This window comes from Cupressus sempervirens, chromosome 6, assembly GCF_028749045.1.
Source record: "Cupressus sempervirens isolate cs-2001-9-10 chromosome 6, ASM2874904v1, whole genome shotgun sequence".
NCBI classification, from domain to species: Eukaryota; Viridiplantae; Streptophyta; class Pinopsida; order Cupressales; family Cupressaceae; genus Cupressus; species Cupressus sempervirens.
The window spans coordinates 397,647,205-397,662,251 of record NC_143123.1 but is presented as its reverse complement, the minus strand read 5'-3'; the positions used below and the strand labels follow the sequence as shown (position 1 = coordinate 397,662,251).

The window sequence follows — 15,047 nt, the reverse complement described above, 5'->3', positions numbered from 1 at the left end:
CATCAACATTTTCTAATGGATCCGCTATACACAAACCTTGACTGTCCTCCTTTTGCAACCCATGCTCCAGTCCAGGGATCCGATCCCAACAAACTAGAGGAATCTTGCCCTTTTTCAAATTCAAATTTTGAGAGACTCTTCGACCACCGCTCGCACTCGCCATTCAAGCACTAGGAAATAATAAAAGAGTATTGCTACTACATTGTTGTTTGCTTTACATGTTATATTTTGTAGAAAGTATTAGCGAAGGTATCTAAATCTTTAACTACTTTGATTCACCCCCTTTAAGGGTCTCCTAATATTAACATCATTATGGTGTTGGCCTAGAATTTGATTGTCAATTTATTTGAATTTATGAATAGTTTAGTTATTTTAGTTTTGAATATTTTATCAATATAATTTATAATACAAATATCAAATATTATAAATAGTTTATTCTTCATAAAGGAGTGCAAATAATCCTATTATTTTAAAACATGCATTATCATATATATATAATTATGATTTAAAAATGAATAAAATGTAAAACATAAAGTAATTTAATATTTATTTATTTTTTGATCGGTAAATGGCCAAGTCCTTGATTAATTTTATTAAATTAAATAAAAGTTACAAAAGCTTATCTCTATTCAAACGGGCATTGGTAGGAAAGAATGGAGAAGAAAACCTCCAATCTAGCCCAGGATAGATGTCCTATATTATTATATTTTAAAAAGGGGCAATACCCCAGTAGAAATTTTATAAATAAAATTACATAATGAATAGGGGCATACTCCTGATGATAAAAACAGTGACCCATACAACAACTCATAGATCAACTTATGCCAACATAGACCAAAGAACCTTTGAAAGAGGATATCTAACTCAAGTCAATTACTCAACTCCTTGCCATTTTGAACAATCGAAAATGAGGCATATGAAGAAGCCAGATAACTCAACTCACCATCCTTATTTTCGAGGGGGTTAATTTCCCATTGAAAGTGAATTACAATAACCTAAGTCATTGATTAGTACCTTAAGTCGTAATAAACAAAATAAGCAATATATTAAAACATACAATAAAGGCCGAATGAGAATAACAAAGCAAGCCTAATCAAAGAAATCAACTAAATGCTAACCATCAGTCTCGAGGTTAGAAATCTAAAGACATGCCTAAATTAACAAATATGAAAGAAACCAGAGATAACAACTAATAACAACTATCTAACAACTACTATAACAGCTAAGGAATGAGAGAAACATAAACATAACAAACTCTCAAACCGCCACATAGCCCATCATGACACATATCCTAACTTCCAAATGACATAAATCCTAACTTCCAAATGAAGGAAATCATCTACAATTGTCAATACTATTGAAACAGGATAAGACTAACAGAGCACACATTTGATCAATACTATCGAAACAAGATAAGACTGACAAAGTGCACATTTGATCATATTAATTCAAGATCCTGCAACCATAGTCAAATAATGTTATAACCATGTGACTATCATATCTCGCAATCCTTAGGGTCCTTAATATACAAAGGAAATCCAAATCATAATGTTTTCTCACAAAAGGCAGAGAGATATATTGAATCAAAATTTACACATTTCTTACCCTAGATTAAAGAAATTAATTAAAGATTATGCAAGAGCGTCAAAGATACAGTGACAGGGTATAGACTCAAATCCATAAAGAGAAGCCAAAATGTTGATCTAATTTAAAATAGAGAAGAAAAATAATTAATCTTTGTTATTTTCTTAATTAGAAAGGAAGCCTACGCTCTGACATCATGAAATCAAATAGCTCAACCAAAACATTATATGAAGACTCTCATTATCAACTAGCCGCAATTCTATCTGTCAGAGTGGTAGGATATTACTTGAACTAGTGCAAATCCCCAAATGGGGAGCTCTGTAAATCGCCAGTCGGTCCCAACAAAGGATAAATGATAATGAGATGCTAAATAATACAAACCAGATAAATATGATAACTGAAAAACCTAACTAAACCATAGATTTATGTTGGTTGCCAGGGCTTGTTCAAAACCCTACTTAAGACTGGCCATCCAACCAGAAAATTGCTATCCTATGTTAATTGAAATGTCAAAATTTTAACCTAACAAATTAAAGATTATGCATAATACAATCAAACCATAAGAAATCAAGGCAAAGACCAAATTCCACGAACTATATATATAATATTGTTCCCATATTTACATATGAAGAGTCTTTAGGATTTTAATCAGAGTAGAACAAAATCTCGAACTAAGGATTTAATACAAAATTCCATCGAGTCTCAGATGTTTAACTATAATAATATACCATTAACTATATAGAGGACTATGAGATCCTATAGTACTAACCCTAACTAGAGTAGATTGCCCTCTGTCAAGCCAAGCCCCTACCTTGCTTCCAATAGACCATAACCACTTATGGGATGTCGTTAGGCTGCTCCACATAGTAATTTGGGGGAAACTCAAAGTTGAACTTTGCTCTGCTAGTTTTATCTGTATTTGGGGTACAAAAGTTTAGATCATTGAGGTTGTCAAGTGTCACCCTTGGCTGAATGTATGCATTGAAAATGTGAAGATAGTTGAGGAACCACTCCTTTCTTTTTTCTGCAATGATCCCCTACCATCTAAGGAGGAAGTTCAAACTGGCCTCCATTTTAGGCCACTCACAACAAAGTGCTAAGCCTTCTCGAATAACCATGGAAGGACGACGGTAAGTGGTCACTAAGTCCGGATGCCCTAGGGATAAATTCATATACTTCTCCAGAAGGGGAATCCTAAGCTTGATGTTAATGCTATACATCGCTTGTTCCAAGCCCTTTCTCCAAGTTGAAACAAACAAATCCCAACATAGCCTAATGATATCATCACCCCCACTTTGGCTCTTGCCAGACACTCGATAAAAGACCCTATGATATCACTGTTGGTCCTCCAGGTGTATTGATAATCAAAGACCCCCTCCCCTAGAGCTCAGCTAATTGTAATTCAAGACATGTCATCCATGGGATATAGAATCTAATTCCACCTCTTCGATTTCACTGACCCATAGAACACCATGGTTTGATTCTCGGTGGCATGGAATAGATAGATGTTTGAATCCATGTTTAGCAGAGATACTGAAAATGAAAGACACTGATGTGGACACCCAGAAATAACAAGCGGAAACATCTAGATGCTATCAAAGAGACCATAGATATGATGTCATACAGATGAGATTAGTAGTTGGCACTCAAAGGTAGAGTACCATGACATGTGAAGCACCATAAGGGAAGGCATAATTACAAGATACTCAAAGAAGCCTAAATCTAAGCTTGTCAAAGAAATAATGAGGAATGTGTAGAAACCTAGTTGAATAATAATTATATATTCTGGGATGTCGTTAGGCTGCTCCACATAGTAACTTGGGGGAAACTCGAAGTTGAACTTTGCTCTGCTGGTTTTCTCTACGTTTGGGGTAAAAAAGTTCATATCATCAAGGTTGTCAAGTGTCACCCCCGACTGAATGTATGCATTGAAAATGTGAAGATAGTTGAGGAGCCAATCCTTGCTTTTTTCTACAATGATCCCCCACCATCTAAGGAGTAAGTTCAAACTGGCCTCCATTTTAGGCCACTCGCGACAAAATGCTAAGCCTTCTTGAATAACCATGGAAGGACAATGGTAAGTGGTGACTAAGTCCAGATGCCCCAGGGGTAAATTCATATACTTCTTTAGAAGGGGAATCCTAAGCTTGTTATCAATGCTATATACCACTTGTTCCAAGCCCTTTCTCCAAGTTGGAACAAACAAATCCCAACATAGCCTAATGATATCATCAGCCCCTACTTTGTGTCTTTCCAGACAACCGATAAAAGACCCTATGATATCACTGTTGGTCCTCTAGGTGTATTGATAATCAAAGACCCCTTGCACTAGAGCTCGACTAATTGCAATTCAAGACATGTCATCCATAGGATATAGAATCTAATTCCACCTCTCCAGTTTCATTGACCCACAGAATGCCATGGTTCAATTCTTAGTGGCATGGAACAGATAGATGTTTGAATCCATGTTTAGCAAAGATATTGCAAATGAAAGACACTGATGTGGACACCCAAAAATAACAAGTGGAAATGTCTAGATGCTATCAAAGAGACCGCAGACACGATGTCATATAGATGAGATTAGTAGTTGACACTTAAAGGTAGAGTACCATGACATGGAAAGCACCATAAAGGAAGGCATAATTACATGACACTCAAAGAAGCCTAAACCTAAGCTTGTCAAATAAATAATCAGGAACATGTAGAAACCCAGTTGAATAATAATTATATATATACTTTATAAAAGAGAATGTTATCGATGGTAGATAACTAGGGTAATATTAAACTAAGGGAATGAAACAAGGATGACCATACTAAAGTATACTGCATGAGGTCACGACATCAATAAAGGATTATTGCTATAAATATTAAACATACTAATCTTAATCTAAAGGAAGCTTTAGAAATAAAGAAGATAGAATGCATAAGAGCACAAATTTAGAGAGATGGAGGGTGTCCAGTGTTAAATATCAATGAATTGACTCCATCTGCTCTCGAGTTAGCTAGCTAGTCCACAATTCAGTTACCTTCCCGATAAATATGACAAATCCTATAGTCTTCTAATTTATTTATTAAGGCAAGGACCTCCTCTAACTGGGAATTTAGAACCTAGTTAGGGGTGGACCTTTTTTTGATGGCATTTAATATAATTTGGGAGTCTCCCTCAATGATGACTTTGGTTAATTTAAGCTTTAGACATAAACAAATTCCTTGATTAAGCGCTTCAAGTTCTATTAGGTTGTTGGAGGTAGGATGGATTGACATAGCTTTTTTCACTATCCAACACCCAACATCATTATTTATTATACATCCGATGCCAGCTATACTCGGGTTGCCACAAGCCGCTTCGTTGAAATTCAACTTGACCCAGCCAGAAGGTGGCGGCTTCCATCTATAGTTTTTCTTAGCCTCTTTGTTATTCTTAGTATAGAATAAGGGGGGATTAGTCAAATTAGGCCAAAGTTTCTTCATAAGTCCATCCCAACTCGAGAAGGAACCTTCTTCCAACTGAGCATTTCTTAAATAAGAGTTGGTAGTTTCTACAACATTGGCTTCTATTTTGGCAATAAGATCTTCGGGATTTTATTCCAAATTTCGAAAGTTATGACAATTTCTTTCCTTCCAGATTTCCTAAACCATAATTGAAGGAGAGATGTTCCACAGCTTGCTGTAAACACCCTTTACCATAGTCGTGGGCTAGCCCTTAAGCAAATTAGATAGGGATTTAGGGAAGGGGGTAGACCAGCCCAGCTTCCGTCTGAGCCACTCCGAGCAGTAATTTAATATATTTTACTATGCAAGTTCTTAAAATTTTACAATTTTTAAAAAATCATATATTTTATTTTAAAAAGATTTTAAATTGATATTAAAATAAATTATATATATATATATATATATATATATAGAGAGAGAGAGAGAGAGAGAGAGAGAGAGAGAGAGAGAGAGAGAGAGAGAGAGAGAGAGAGAGAGAGAGAGAGAGAGAGAGAGAGAGAGAGAGAGAGAGAAACTTATGGGTTTACAAGTAGAGTAGATGTAAAGTTTTAGTCATATGTCTTATAGTTATTACATCTCGATGAAATAGACGGGAGACTAAATATGCTTCTTTAACCTAAATTTATTGTAAATGAAACTAACACAATCATTTGATTCTTATAAAATAGGCTAGTATGAATAAATTAAGTTATGAAATAGGATGCATTTGTTTCTAATATTATTAAGGACACGACACATCATAATAATACTATTGTTGTCATTTATGTATTTTTCCTTTTTGTTTCATAAGAATGTAACATTTAATATTATTAATTAAATTGACAAAAATATAAAAGTTAATAATTTTTTGTTGTTGTTGTTAGAAAGATGTATTTATTAATGAATAGAGAATCTATTATTAATTTTAATCAATAATATTTTGTAGTCTTTATAACTTGTAATGATGAATCCATAATTCTTAGGGATGAGGAACAATCGATTACAAGATGTTGGATGTTTGAAGAATCTCCTTAAGACCAATAGCCCCACTGATCACCATCAAACAACTATAAAATAGAATAAAAAATTACCAAATTCTCCTAGTGCATAGAAACCTCCATAATTTTTTTAAAAAACAGCATTTAAAAACTTAAAATTTCTTTTAAAAGTTCCCTGGAATTTTTATATGACAAAAATAAAAGGTAGACCAAGAAGAATGAACCATATTACAAATGCCAAAAAGGGCATCTATTTTATCAAGGAAAAAGAGGTCATAATTGACCCCACTCAAAAGACACCCCATTATTATTTCCAATAATTATTAGACTTTGATACTAATAAAATAAAAATATATAGAATTTTTATGGTTTATCACATATTGAATTCAAGTCAAATCATCTTGAATACAAATATTCCTTTTGCAGACATACAAACAAACATATTCAGTACAACTTACAAGTCCCTAGGCAGCATTAACTATGTGTTTTTATTAAACCATAATCCCCTTCCCCTGCTTCCTTGTAGAAATATAAATATAAATACAAGGGAAGTCAAGCGGCCATATGACCGAGGGCCCGCCAAGATGAAAATAGAGCCGAAGCTAAAATGGGCGTTAGTGCCAAAGTTAGGCGTTTAAAAAGGCGGTGAAAATAAATTCAAAGTCAACCGAGAGTGGGCCCCACAAGTGTCAGCAGACAACTGCTATATTTGATCGGACAGCCCACGATGCATGGGGAAGTGGGATCGGACGGCGGTGGTGAAGCAGTAGAGCAACGGTCCCCACCGGCTGTGGCCTGGGGAAGCGGGAGGAGTGCGTTACAGGGGAGTGCGCCTCCGGTCAACTCTCTGACTTGCCGTGGCACGAACGAGACTGACACGTGTGACCTCCAAACGAGGGAGGTGCGCTCCACGTAGCGTGGAGCGGTTGGCCAGCTTTATCGGATGCTCATATATTGATGTTGGTAATAATCATTGCTCCTCTGAAAATCTGCTCTTCTTTCGTGCTTGCTTTGTTTATTTTCATTCACAGGGGGATTTGGATTTCTCCAGATTTCTTCAGATGGGAGTGTGGGAGTGGGATTATTGGATGAAGGCATGAAATGAATGAAGATGGGTTATGAGGAGATGAATTGGAGGTGGGATTTTGCGGGTGGGTGTTTTTTTGTTTGAGGGGATTTGATGGGCCGTGGAGGGAGAGAAAAAAGGGGGAAGGCATTGATTTGAGAATATGTAGCTGGGGGTGGCAGAGATATTTGGATGATGATGAGCTTGCATTTGTGGCGGTTATCTGCATTGTTGGCCGATGATATGTGTCGAATGGCGTGTGGTTTTTGATTGAGTGGGTGGGCCGATTCTTAGGGGGGCGGTTCGAAGATCATTGGGAGGTTTGCTTTGCTTGTTTTCAGGCACATTTGTTTCCGCTTCTGGTTTTGCCATCCGTTGGCTTTGCTTGAATTCAGGATTCGACAATGGCAGAGAGGCTTTTCTGAGAAGTATGGGAACGGGAGGGGGTATTAATTTGACCTGTGAATGTGTTAGGTGTAGTGGTTCTGGTATTGGTGCATTGTGGGTGTGAATGGATTTACATGGATGGTTTTGGTTGGAGGTATTGACTTTCATTTAATGGTTTGCGGGGGTTCAGATGGGCCTCTTGTTTTAATGCTTGTGTGTGTCATTGCATGGACCTGACATGGATTTGACCTACTTCTCGACTTTTGTTATTAAGTTGTCCTGTTCTTGATGGATTTGTGAATGGGGCACAGCTGAGGATCTAAGATGGAGGGTCAGAAAATGGGGGATGTTGAGAAGATTGAGGGTGCTGCAAGAGCTGGTATTGAAAGCAGCAACAGAGTTTTGGCTATTCTGTTGCAGCAGGAGCAAAGGAGCGGCAGTAATGGTGGTAGCCCTATGGCTCATTTGTGTATGGCCGCGGAGGACGCCATAGCGACGTTTAAGAGAGTGGTTTCCTTGTTAGGTCCTCAGAGTAGCAAAGGTCATGCAAGGATCAGAAAGGGTCCTAGACAATCCTCCCATGGCGATTGTGCTAGGGCTTTCATGGAAGCGCCAAATTTGTTACATCTGGATGGTTATGGTTTCAGCTCATATGTTTCTTCAACTTCGGTTGCCCCATCGCCACCACAATTGGGTCAAGTCAGGCAGTTCATTCCTAGTCATAGCGGCTCCCCTACGGTTTTCTCAATGAATGCACTTCATCATCAACAGCAACTGTTTCAGCAGCAGCTCAGCTTACAGACGGAGCTCATGCTGAAGAACAATTCTTATGTCAAGTTTGGGAATTCCATCAGTTGTACACCCACATTTTCATCTACGAAATCGTTCATGTCGTCTCTCAGCATGGATGGGAGCGTTGCCAATGACAAGCCGTTGCTGCCGTATCATCATCAGCTGATGCAGACCAGTCAGGAGGACACATTACTTTCATCTTCCAAGAGAAAATGTAGTGGAAAAGGCGATGAATCTGGCGGTGGCAAATGTAGGAGCTCTGGAAGGTGTCATTGCTCAAAACGAAGGCAAGTTTTTCTTACATTCCATGCTCTTCAACGTTTGGAGGTTTTTTTTCACATTGTTGATACACATTTTTGTTTTTCCTTTCATTTTCTTGTTCCAGAAAGTAAAGTTGTTTTTCGTTGTAGAGTTAAGATTCCATATCACATGGGTGCTAGGCTGGTCGTAAGAGATGCTCAGAAAGCACGAGTTATACGCCCATTCAGAAAATTAATATTTGGTGAACGTGGTACTCTTTTTTGTTACAGGAAGCTGAGAGTAAAAAGATCGATTAGAGTCCCAGCCATTAGTAGCAAACTGGCAGATATTCCACCGGATGATTATTCATGGAGGAAATACGGACAAAAACCCATCAAGGGCTCCCCTCATCCAAGGTACTTACTTTTACTGGAAAAGCAAGATTGAACTCTGCATAAGTAGCACTTTTAAGACTTTGAGGCCATTCCTGCTGCTCTGTTTCTGGCTTCTGTACATATTCTGTTTTGCTGTTTTTTCTTTTCCCTTTCTCTTTTTCAAAAGAAACAATACACCGAGGGGGGGTGCATAGCATATACATCTTTAGTCAGAGATGTCAGGTTTGATGGCGTTTTTCTTCTTAATTTGCGTGGTACGGGCACATGGAATCATCCCATACCGGCTTTACATGTCATACCGGCTAAACACAAAACTTCCAAGCTTACAAGCTAACTGGCATCCTGTTAATCTCTTTTATCTGTTTTTATGGAGGTTTTCCACGAAATATTTGTAGACTGCTGAACCTCTTAGTCAAGGTCTAGGAGGTATCCATTCTGCCTGCTGCACGATCCCAGCCTCATCCTTTCAATGTTGAGTCATCCTTTCAATGTTGGAGCGACACACTCAGGGAGACTGAAAACTTGATTCCTGGTGGACTTTTAAGAACCTTTCAACTTCACCTGTAGACCAAGGGCTCAATGACCTCTTTTATCTTTTTGCTGGTCGGCTACAATGCATGGCAGTACCTTGTCACCTGCTTAAAACTGTTAGTTTTACCTGTCTGCAATGCAGGCTGGTACTTGTTCATCTTTTTGAATTTGTTGGTTATGTACAATGCACAGTTGTTTTACCCATTTGGGTACCCATGGTGAATCTGAAGTAACCGAGTTGTTTTTTAAAAATTGAATATGCTTTTGCCTGATTTTATTGTTTCACTGATTCAGTCGTGCATGTAGGGTTTAGGATCAGGTAGCAGAGTTTAGTAGCTTGAGCAATGCTTAAGTGCCTAATGGATTTTTGTATACCTTTTCTGTTTTTCCAACGACCAACTTGAATTTAACTTTTTTGGGTGGACACAAATGATTTTTTATGATTTTTTTGTAATTGAATCAACCTTGCATTCCCTGGTTTACAAGTGCGAAACTCCTGCTTGAGAATAATCGTGGTTAAAATTTGAACCCCAAGAAGCTGAACTAAGTTGGATCAAAATCCTAATCTCTATAAATTTTGTTTAATTTCAAACATATTTCTTACATGTTTTCATTTTGGCACTGCACCTAGGTTTTGTGCCTTTTCTGGACTTGTTCATCATCATCAAGTCAGTCCCCTCTTTGTATGAGACATAGATCCATCTTTTTCTGCTTTGACCTTCACATCCTCACCTATGCAGTTTCCTTCATCCCATGACCACACTTGCATCTATGTTGAACCATGGTTGGAGTCTATTGGGTGAAATGATAACAATTTAAAGATTTATTTTTAATTGCATGCTAGTGCTGAACAAATGAATGATGCTCTCCATAAACTGGTCATTCTTAATTTCAAAGGAAGCATTGTTGTGTGTGCATATTGTTTCAATGATTATCTGTAATCATGATTTTTTTGTATTACATCTTGCTCTACTCTACAATGGTGGAAGTTGAATAAGATTTTCGGACTCCCAGTTCGAGCAATCTAGACTTTGAAAATTAATGAAGTTATTTTGTGCAGGGGTTATTATAAATGTAGCAGTGTGAGGGGTTGCCCAGCCAGGAAGCATGTGGAGCGTTGTTTGGAAGACCCCTCAATGTTGATTGTGACATACGAAGGGGAGCACAATCACTCCAGGAAACTATCTGGGAGTCCAAATCTTGTGATGCATACATAAAGCCTAAGGTTTCGCTGTCACTGTAGCTATTTGAAATGCAAAAGCTGCCTTACCAGATAATTGATATGATGTCCAGGAAACTATCTAGGAGTCCAAATCTTGTGATGCATACATAAAGGCTAATGTTTCGCTGTCACTGTAGCTATTTTAAATGCAAAAGCTGCCTTACCAGATAATTGATTTATACCTTGGACACATTTCATCTGGCATTGACATTCACCAGTCAGGAATCCTTGAGGCAATATTTATATTTACACACTCACTGGAAGTGATCATGCATAATTCCATTTTCATGGTTTCTTTTAGAGGGCTAATGGCATTTTTGCAACATGCATTTTAATACTCTGGCATTCAGAATATCCAAGACTAAAAGAACTACTTAGCTTTGCTGCACAAGTATCAATCCTATACAGCCCCTGCAACGAGCCACGCTTGGAAGAAGATGAAACATGGCATACATTGTTCATATCCTAAAAACATGTTGGATTTCTTCGTGATTTTGTTGATGGGTGTAAATTAATGCAAAATTTATAGCTTATTTGTGCTCACTATTAATTTTCTGATTTCTTGACCTTAAGTCTTGTACCAATGGACGTAACCGTGTTCACAGATTAAATGGGTTGGTTTTCTGTATCAGGAGCTCTTCTTTCAGTTACAAGAATGCCTTGTTATTAATAGTTTGGAATTTAAATTTTCATGTGAAGATGGGTAAGCTTGAAGGCAGCTGTTTTTTCCCCACTAAAAGCTACTTTGATTTTCACATAAGGTGTTTCAGATTTCTGACCATGTAATTGAACTCTGCAATTTAATGTTGAAATATAATCTAGCAAGCAATGATCTGATATTATTAAATTTTCTCTTAGATTCTATATCATTTTTTAAGTTTATACATTTGCCAACTGAAGTGTGATACATAACCATTGGTTTAAAACAAGTACATCTGACTATTTCAGTCCAAAGTTCTGAGTAATACGGAGAGATTAGAAACAAATAATTGAAGTAAAAACTATTCTAGATTTGCATAAGAATTTGCGGGTCTTCTGTCTTACAAGTATTTAATCATTGTTTGCTTACCCAAATGTTTTGAGGAAAGACATTACACGAGATCAAGAATGCCATATTTCTTCACTGTCGAGCACATTCTTTTCATGAATTGTTTATGTAACATAAGTGTCCGAGAAGCCAAGGAAATATCATGAATCTTAATTAGGCCTGCAATTTCCATCAGGGATAAAATGTGTCGAAGGAGAGGAAAAACTACTCCATTGTTGCAAAATGAGCAAATGGACCTGTGATCAAGAGAGCCACTGGAGCACTCTAGTAGCACATGGGAGGTTCTAGGTTCAACTACTCGCTGGTCTATGAGAGCTCCTAGTTGGACAATGGAAATTTTAACGCGGTATCAAATCCCATACGACTACTAGCTAGGACAAACAAACTGGGATTGTGAAGCATTGGGAGAGTGGCTCAAGGCAGCATCATGAGCCCATCTAAATTGGACCCCATACACAAATAAAGTGGCATGCATGTATCTTATTTACTAGCACTTGCATTTTTCAAATGGGGGCAAGGGTTATGTATATTTAATAATGTCATAGTAGTGTTGATGTAAAAGTTTGTTCATAATATTTTGTGTCCTCCGTAAATTTTTTTTTAAAGATAATTTCATCTGTATTATTTTTTCGTCCTTGATACCCATTGAATGCACCTTGTTAGAGTTTCCTTTGTTGATGTTCATTTTATCTTTTCAAGAATTTGGCTTCTTCGCAAATTTTACCTACCTTTGCACCCTATTTTGTTCACAACTAATTTAATGAGGTCATGGTCAAAATGGTTTGTGCTTTTATCGTCCTCCAAAAGAATGGGTGCAACAAATATCATTGTCATTAATGAAGCACAAATTGTTGAATGCTTTCCATCATGATGCTTTAAAAGCATGGGTGCAACAACAACATTGTCATTGTAATTAATGAAAGCACAAACTATTGTAGTGGTTTCGATGAAGTGTGGGAGTATGTGCGCTATTAAAATTGTAGATTTGGGATACTTGGTTGTGTAGGTAGTGCACATGAATCTTGGTGTGAATCAACATCGAGGTTGCATAAATCTCACAATGGTTTGCTCACATTCCATCTTCTGCCATTTTTTTCATAGTAGTAGGGCCCACATGTAGGTTGGGTGAATATAGGTGGTAGGTTGATGCCGTGAACATTAGAATTATAGCTGCGTTAGCATTATGGGGGGCCTCTCACCCCCATAAAATAGTAGGGTGAGTACCCCCACCCCACACGGGTTGGAATATACTTTAGGTGGGAATAGAGGGATGAATAAACCAATCAACAATCACCCCCTACTATTTTAAAGGGAATGCAACTGGTCGGTTGTTTGAAGAAAGGTTCCATGACATCAATATTCATTTAGTCTCTTTTGATTAGAGGTCTCAGAAGAGAAGGGAGATAGCATTATCTTACTTCAATATATTCTCCTCTTTTTTATTCTTCTCATTCTTCTTCCCTTTCCCCTTCTCCTCATCATCCTTTTCTTCTTGGTGTTTTGCTCTATTTTCTCTCCTCCCCAATTTTCTCAGTTTCCTCATCTCCTTCTTTGCCTTATTTCTTGTTTTTGTCCTTTGTCTTCCTCTCTTCCTTCCCCATCTTGTCTTTCTACTTGGCCTCCTCCTTATTCTTCCTCTCCCTGTCTTCCTCCTTTGGCCCTCTCTTATCCTCCTTCACCTTCATCTTCTTCTCCTTCTCCTCTAATAGAACAACTAATCTATCATGTCCTTTGCATCCTCCTTTTGTAGGAAAATGTCTTAGCATTTAGGCAAATTATTAAAGACAATTATTTCTCAAATTCGATTGAATTACTCATTCGTGTACCATTTGTACCCATTCATTTACTGTGCTATTGTATTAAGAAGAAAGATTAAAAACTCGATCTCTATAAGTGTTTGGATTGCTTCTTCCCCTTCTCCTCATCCTTTTCTTCGTGGTGTTCTCCTTTCCTGTCTTGTTTGCTTCTTCTGCTCCTCTTCCTCATTTTCCTCATCTCCTCCTTTTGCTTCTCCTTTTTGTTTTCTTCTTTTTGCCTTTGTTCCCATCTTCTACTTCCTCATCTTTAAGAGGATTTTAGTTTGATCTACTAATTTTTGTAGCTTATATTTGAACTACTAATTTCATTGTAATGTGTAGGTTCTTGTCTCCAAGATTCAACTATTTAATTTTTTATTTTTATATAAAACACTTAAAAATCTTTAGAGAAATATTTTCCACCAAGAAAAAAATATTCCATCTCAATTTTTGATATTGTTTTTGAGCTTTTGATTGTGCTCAAGTATTTTCATCACTTTGTGATCCATCATTAGAATGTAAAAGAGTGCAAAGAGATGTAAATGCTTCCTAAAGGCATGGCAATTTCTTTAAACATTGTATCGTCTTGAGAAATTTCTTTACAGGACATCAATCGTTGAGTTTTTCCATCAATGTTTACATTCTACATCTCATGATAGTTTTTGAAATCATGATGAGAGAGCTAACAATGCAATCTTGAACATGGATGAAAAAACTCAAAACATAATTTAATCCAAAAGCAATAGAAAAATAATAATTATAAAATGTGGAGATTTCATAACCTGTGGAAATCTTATATCTATATTGATTGTTTTTTAAAATAGTAGCCCCCAAATAAGGGGCTTGACCCTTTTACAAATATGAGACCCAAAAAACAACCGGCCAACAACCCAAAGACCACACAAAGTTAGCATGAGGGGTGTTGACATAAAACAAAACTAAAAGAGCAAGGTATTGAGGCCTTTGCCCAAACAAAGCAAGCCAAAACTCACAACAAGAGAGGGTGGATGAAAAATAACCTGAGCCTCTGGATATATGTTAGAGCACAATGGGAAAGCCAAACAACAAGGGCCAAACTCACACTACTATAGGAAGGCGAGAGTTCTTTCTTTGCCTTAAGACAATTGTCCATGTGATTCAATCCTTAGGTTCCCCAACAAAGGAGACACCGCTAGGGAAGCTAACAACACAATGACCCAAGTGCTAAAGAAGTTGAGCAATGTTAGCAAAGCCATGGTGCATTGCCACAGAAGAATAGTGAGCATAAGTTCCCACCTGACCCAAGAGATGAGCACCAACAAAGGTGGGCAAAACAATAAGGGAAACAGTAGTAGAGAGACTTGGCACAACAACAAAATCTTGCCTATGAATGATAATTAGGGTCAGGTCATGAACAAAAATAAGTGTTGTGACTTTTGTCACCCCTCGCCCAAGCCTGGGACCCCTTCAGTTTGTGCACACGACAGAAAAAATGGAGTCCAACATGGATTGGCAAATATTGTGGATCACAAGTTAGC

At 37.4% G+C, this 15,047-nt stretch overlaps 1 protein-coding gene across 2 annotated transcripts; it reads left to right on the top strand.

The window, feature by feature from the left end:
• The first annotated feature begins 7,032 nt into the window (after positions 1–7,032).
• WRKY21 (WRKY DNA-binding protein 21) lies at positions 7,033–11,314 on the top strand. 2 transcript variants are annotated; one of them, XM_089788284.1, is made up of 3 exons: positions 7,033–8,589; positions 8,833–8,954; positions 10,525–11,314. In XM_089788284.1, the coding sequence occupies exons 1-3, from the start codon at positions 7,831–7,833 to the stop codon at positions 10,679–10,681; spliced, it is 1,038 nt and encodes a 345-aa protein (XP_089644410.1). In that variant the 5' UTR covers positions 7,033–7,830; the 3' UTR covers positions 10,682–11,314. The 2 variants fall into 2 exon arrangements, with proteins under 2 accessions (XP_089644410.1, XP_089644409.1); XM_089788283.1 differs by having other exon boundaries at positions 7,036–8,585; positions 8,829–8,954.
• The last annotated feature ends 3,733 nt before the right edge of the window (positions 11,315–15,047 follow it).

What these genes read in the sequence shown, in the direction of transcription:
- WRKY21 (XM_089788284.1), top strand. Translation starts at nt 7,831, where the DNA reads ATGGAGGGTCAGAAAATGGGGGATGTTGAGAAGATTGAGGGTGCTGCA. An exon ending in ATTGCTCAAAACGAAGGCAA is followed by an intron (nt 8,590 to 8,832) that starts GTTTTTCTTACA and finishes TGTTACAGGAAG; the next exon opens with CTGAGAGTAAAAAGATCGAT. An exon ending in AAGGGCTCCCCTCATCCAAG is followed by an intron (nt 8,955 to 10,524) that starts GTACTTACTTTT and finishes TATTTTGTGCAG; the next exon opens with GGGTTATTATAAATGTAGCA.